General features: G+C 49.1%; 1 protein-coding gene across 4 annotated transcripts in view; it reads left to right on the top strand.

Annotated features, from left to right (window-relative positions):
• Positions 1-6,534, top strand: part of NUMA1 (nuclear mitotic apparatus protein 1) — a 93,759-nt gene that overhangs the window by 42,330 nt on the left and 44,895 nt on the right. For all 4 annotated transcript variants that reach the window (XM_040334100.1, XM_040334102.1, XM_040334099.1 and 1 more), the window contains exon 12: positions 232-372. In XM_040334100.1, the coding sequence (XP_040190034.1) occupies positions 232-372 (141 nt within the window). The remainder of the gene's footprint in view (positions 1-231; positions 373-6,534) is intronic.

Raw genomic sequence — 6,534 nt, 5'->3', positions numbered from 1 at the left:
TCTCCTGTGGCGCGTGTGTCCCCAGTCTCTGACCGTCTCCTGTGGCGCGTGTGTCCCCAGTCTCTGACCGTCTCCTGTGGCGCGTGTGTCCCCAGTCTTTGACCGTCTCCTGTGGCTTTATAAATACTGAAGATTGTGTGGCCCCTTGGTGATGCCAGGGTTAACAGCTGAGGCCCCTTGACCTTGTAAGTTGACCACTACTTTTTAGACTAACCTCAGTTCTTTGTCCAGGTCCGGGACCTGTCCAGTCGCTTGGCACAGCTGCAGGACGCCCTTAATGAAACCACCGAGGAGCACGAGCAGTCTATGACCGGGTGGCAACAACAGCAAAGTCAGCTGCAGAACGATCTCAACGCTGCCATCACTGAAAAGGTACAAACTGTACTCCTATACAAGGGGGGGCCCCATATAAACTGTACTCCTATACAAGGGGGGGCCCCCCATATAAACTGTACTCCTATACAAGGGGGGGCCCCCATATAAACTGTACTCCTATACAAGGGGGGGCCCCCATATAAACGGTACGCCTATACAAGGGGGCCCCATGTAAACTGTACTCCTATACAAGGGGGGGCCCCCATGTAAACTGTACTCCTATACAAGGGGGCCCCATGTAAACTGTACTCCTATACAAGGGGGCCCCATATAAACTGTACTCATACAAGGGGGCCCCATATAAACTGTACTCCTATACAAGGGGGCCCCATATAAACTGTACTCCTATACAAGGGGGGGCCCCCATATAAACTGTACTCCTATACAAGGGGGCCCCATATAAACGGTACGCCTATACAAGGGGGGGCCCCCATATAAACTGTACGCCTATACAAGGGGGCCCCATATAAACTGTACTCCTATACAAGGGGGGCCCCATATAAACTGTACGCCTATACAAGGGGGCCCCATATAAACTGTACTCCTATACAAGGGGGCCTCCATATAAACTGTACTCCTATACAAGGGGGCCCCATATAAACTGTACTCCTATACAAGGGGGCCCCATGTAAACTGTACTCCTATACAAGGGGGCCCCATGTAAACTGTACTCCTATACAAGGGGCCCCCATGTAAACTGTACTCCTATACAAGGGGCCCCCATATAAACTGTACTCCTATACAAGGGGGCCCCATATAAACTGTACTCCTATACAAGGGGGGGCCCCCATATAAACTGTACTCCTATACAAGGGGGCCCCATATAAACTGTACTCCTATACAAGGGGGGGCCCCCATATAAACTGTACTCCTATACAAGGGGGCCCCATATAAACTGTACTCCTATACAAGGGGGCCCCATATAAACTGTACTCCTATACAAGGGGGCCCCATATAAACGGTACGCCTATACAAGGGGGGGCCCCCATATAAACTGTACGCCTATACAAGGGGGGGCCCCATATAAACTGCACTCCTATACAAGGGGGCCCCATATAAACTGTACTCCTATACAAGGGGGCCCCATATAAACTGTACTCCTATACAAGGGGGCCCCATATAAACTGTACTCCTATACAAGGGGGCCCCATATAAACTGTACTCCTATACAAGGGGGCCCCATATAAACTGTACTCCTATACAAGGGGGCCCCATATAAACTGTACTCCTATACAAGGGGGCCTCCATATAAACTGTACTCCTTCTATACAAGGGGGCCTCCATATAAACTGGACTCCTTCTATCCAAGGGGGCCCCATATAAACTGTACTCCTATACAAGGGGGCCCCATATAAACTGTACTCCTTCTATACGAGGGGGCCCCATATAAACTGTACTCCTATACAAGGGGGCCCCATATAAACTGTACTCCTATACAAGGGGCCTCCATATAAACTGTACTCCTATACAAGGGGCCTCCATATAAACTGTACTCCTTCTATACAAGGGGGCCCCATATAAACTGGACTCCTTCTATACAAGGGGGCCTCCATATAAACTGTACTCCTTCTATACAAGGGGGCCTCCATATAAACTGTACTCCTTCTATACAAGGGGGCCTCCATATAAACTGGACTCCTTCTATCCAAGGGGGCCTCCATATAAACTGGACTCCTTCTATCCAAGGGGGCCTCCATATAAACTGGACTCCTTCTATCCAAGGGGGCCTCCATATAAACTGGACTCCTTCTATCCAAGGGGGCCTCCATATAAACTGGACTCCTTCTATCCAAGGGGGCCCCATATAAACTGTACTCCTTCTATCCAAGGGGGCCCCATATAAACTGGACTCCTTCTATACAAGGGGGCCTCCATATAAACTGTACTCCTATACAAGGGGGCCCCATATAAACTGGACTCCTTCTATACAAGGGGGCCTCCATATAAACTGTACTCCTATACAAGGGGGCCCCATATAAACTGTACGCCTATACAAGGGGGCCTCCATATAAACTGGACTCCTTCTATCCAAGGGGGCCTCCATATAAACTGGACTCCTTCTATCCAAGGGGGCCTCCATATAAACTGGACTCCTTCTATACAAGGGGGCCTCCATATAAACTGGACTCCTTCTATACAAGGGGGCCTCCATATAAACTGGACTCCTTCTATACAAGGGGGCCTCCATATAAACTGGACTCCTTCTATCCAAGGGGGCCTCCATATAAACTGGACTCCTTCTATCCAAGGGGGCCTCCATATAAACTGGACTCCTTCTATCCAAGGGGGCCTCCATATAAACTGGACTCCTTCTATCCAAGGGGGCCTCATATAAACTGGACTCCTTCTATACAAGGGGGCCTCCATATAAACTGTACTCCTATACAAGGGGGCCCCATATAAACTGTACGCCTATACAAGGGGGCCCCATATAAACTGTACGCCTATACAAGGGGGGCCCCATATAAACTGTACGCCTATACAAGGGGGCCCCATATAAACTGTACGCCTATACAAGGGGGCCCCATATAAACTGTACTCCTATACAAGGGGGCCTCCATATAAACTGTACTCCTATACAAGGGGGCCCCATATAAACTGGACTCCTTCTATACAAGGGGGCCTCCATATAAACTGTACTCCTATACAAGGGGGCCCCATATAAACTGTACTCCTATCCAAGGGGGCCTCCATATAAACTGGACTCCTTCTATACAAGGGGGCCCCATATAAACTGTACTCCTTCTATACGAGGGGGCCTCCATATAAACTGGACTCCTTCTATCCGAGGGGGCCCCCATATAAACTGGACTCCTTCTATACAAGGGGGCCTCCATATAAACTGGACTCCTTCTATCCAAGGGGGCCTCCATATAAACTGGACTCCTTCTATACAAGGGGCCCCCATATAAACTGTACTCCTTCTATACGAGGGGGCCCCATATAAACTGTACGCCTATACAAGGGGGCCTCCATATAAACTGGACTCCTTCTATACAAGGGGGCCTCCATATAAACTGGACTCCTTCTATACAAGGGGGGGCCTCCATATAAACTGGACTCCTTCTATACAAGGGGGCCTCCATATAAACTGGACTCCTTCTATCCAAGGGGGCCTCCATATAAACTGTACGCCTATACAAGGGGGCCCCATATAAACTGTACTCCTATACAAGGGGGGCCCCATATAAACTGTACGCCTATACAAGGGGGCCTCCATATAAACTGTACTCCTTCTATACGAGGGGGCCCCATATAAACTGGACTCCTTCTATACGAGGGGGCCTCCATATAAACTGGACTCCTTCTATCCAAGGGGGCCTCCATATAAACTGGACTCCTTCTATACAAGGGGGCCTCCATATAAACTGGACTCCTTCTATACAAGGGGGCCTCCATATAAACTGGACTCCTTCTATACAAGGGGGCCTCCATATAAACTGGACTCCTTCTATCCAAGGGGGCCTCCATATAAACTGGACTCCTTCTATCCAAGGGGGCCTCCATATAAACTGGACTCCTTCTATCCAAGGGGGCCTCCATATAAACTGTACTCCTATACAAGGGGGCCCCATATAAACTGGACTCCTTCTATACAAGGGGGCCTCCATATAAACTGTACGCCTATACAAGGGGGCCCCATATAAACTGTACTCCTATACAAGGGGGCCTCCATATAAACTGGACTCCTTCTATCCAAGGGGGCCTCCATATAAACTGGACTCCTTCTATCCAAGGGGGCCTCCATATAAACTGGACTCCTTCTATACAAGGGGGCCCCATATAAACTGTACGCCTATACAAGGGGGCCTCCATATAAACTGTACTCCTTCTATACGAGGGGGCCCCATATAAACTGGACTCCTTCTATACGAGGGGGCCTCCATATAAACTGGACTCCTTCTATACGAGGGGGCCTCCATATAAACTGGACTCCTTCTATACGAGGGGGCCTCCATATAAACTGGACTCCTTCTATACAAGGGGGCCCCATATAAACTGGACTCCTTCTATCCAAGGGGGCCTCCATATAAACTGGACTCCTTCTATCCAAGGGGGCCTCCATATAAACTGGACTCCTTCTATCCAAGGGGGCCTCCATATAAACTGGACTCCTTCTATCCAAGGGGGCCTCCATATAAACTGGACTCCTTCTATCCAAGGGGGCCTCCATATAAACTGGACTCCTTCTATACAAGGGGGCCTCCATATAAACTGGACTCCTTCTATACAAGGGGGCCTCCATATAAACTGGACTCCTTCTATACAAGGGGGCCTCCATATAAACTGGACTCCTTCTATACAAGGGGGCCTCCATATAAACTGGACTCCTTCTATCCAAGGGGGCCTCCATATAAACTGGACTCCTTCTATCCAAGGGGGCCTCCATATAAACTGGACTCCTTCTATCCAAGGGGGCCTCCATATAAACTGGACTCCTTCTATCCAAGGGGGCCTCATATAAACTGGACTCCTTCTATACAAGGGGGCCTCCATATAAACTGTACTCCTATACAAGGGGGCCCCATATAAACTGTACGCCTATACAAGGGGGCCCCATATAAACTGTACGCCTATACAAGGGGGCCCCATATAAACTGTACGCCTATACAAGGGGGCCCCATATAAACTGTACGCCTATACAAGGGGGCCCCATATAAACTGTACTCCTATACAAGGGGGCCCCATATAAACTGTACTCCTATACAAGGGGGCCCCATATAAACTGTACTCCTATACAAGGGGGCCCCATATAAACTGTACTCCTTCTATACGAGGGGGCCCCATATAAACTGTACTCCTTCTATACGAGGGGGCCTCCATATAAACTGGACTCCTTCTATCCAAGGGGGCCCCCATATAAACTGGACTCCTTCTATACAAGGGGGCCTCCATATAAACTGGACTCCTTCTATCCAAGGGGGCCTCCATATAAACTGGACTCCTTCTATACAAGGGGGCCCCATATAAACTGTACTCCTTCTATACGAGGGGGCCCCATATAAACTGTACTCCTTCTATACGAGGGGGCCCCATATAAACTGTACGCCTATACAAGGGGGCCTCCATATAAACTGGACTCCTTCTATACAAGGGGGCCTCCATATAAACTGGACTCCTTCTATACAAGGGGGGGCCTCCATATAAACTGGACTCCTTCTATACAAGGGGGCCTCCATATAAACTGGACTCCTTCTATCCAAGGGGGCCTCCATATAAACTGTACGCCTATACAAGGGGGCCCCATATAAACTGTACTCCTATACAAGGGGGGCCCCATATAAACTGTACGCCTATACAAGGGGGCCTCCATATAAACTGTACTCCTTCTATACGAGGGGGCCCCATATAAACTGGACTCCTTCTATACGAGGGGGCCTCCATATAAACTGGACTCCTTCTATCCAAGGGGGCCTCCATATAAACTGGACTCCTTCTATACAAGGGGGCCTCCATATAAACTGGACTCCTTCTATACAAGGGGGCCTCCATATAAACTGGACTCCTTCTATACAAGGGGGCCTCCATATAAACTGGACTCCTTCTATACAAGGGGGCCTCCATATAAACTGGACTCCTTCTATACAAGGGGGCCTCCATATAAACTGGACTCCTTCTATACAAGGGGGCCTCCATATAAACTGGACTCCTTCTATCCAAGGGGGCCTCCATATAAACTGGACTCCTTCTATCCAAGGGGGCCTCCATATAAACTGGACTCCTTCTATCCAAGGGGGCCTCCATATAAACTGTACTCCTATACAAGGGGGCCTCCATATAAACTGGACTCCTTCTATACAAGGGGGCCTCCATATAAACTGGACTCCTTCTATACAAGGGGGCCTCCATATAAACTGGACTCCTTCTATACAAGGGGGCCTCCATATAAACTGTACGCCTATACAAGGGGGCCCCATATAAACTGTACTCCTATACAAGGGGGGCCCCATATAAACTGTACGCCTATACAAGGGGGCCTCCATATAAACTGTACTCCTTCTATACGAGGGGGCCCCATATAAACTGGACTCCTTCTATACGAGGGGGCCTCCATATAAACTGGACTCCTTCTATACGAGGGGGCCTCCATATAAACTGGACTCCTTCTATACGAGGGGGCCTCCATATAAACTGGACTCCTTCTATACAAGGGGGCCC

This window comes from Rana temporaria (assembly GCF_905171775.1).
Source record: "Rana temporaria chromosome 2 unlocalized genomic scaffold, aRanTem1.1 chr2h, whole genome shotgun sequence".
Lineage (NCBI taxonomy): Eukaryota > Metazoa > Chordata > Amphibia > Anura > Ranidae > Rana > Rana temporaria.
The sequence above is the reverse complement of the archived record's forward strand: the minus strand, read 5'-3'. Positions and strand labels throughout refer to the sequence as shown.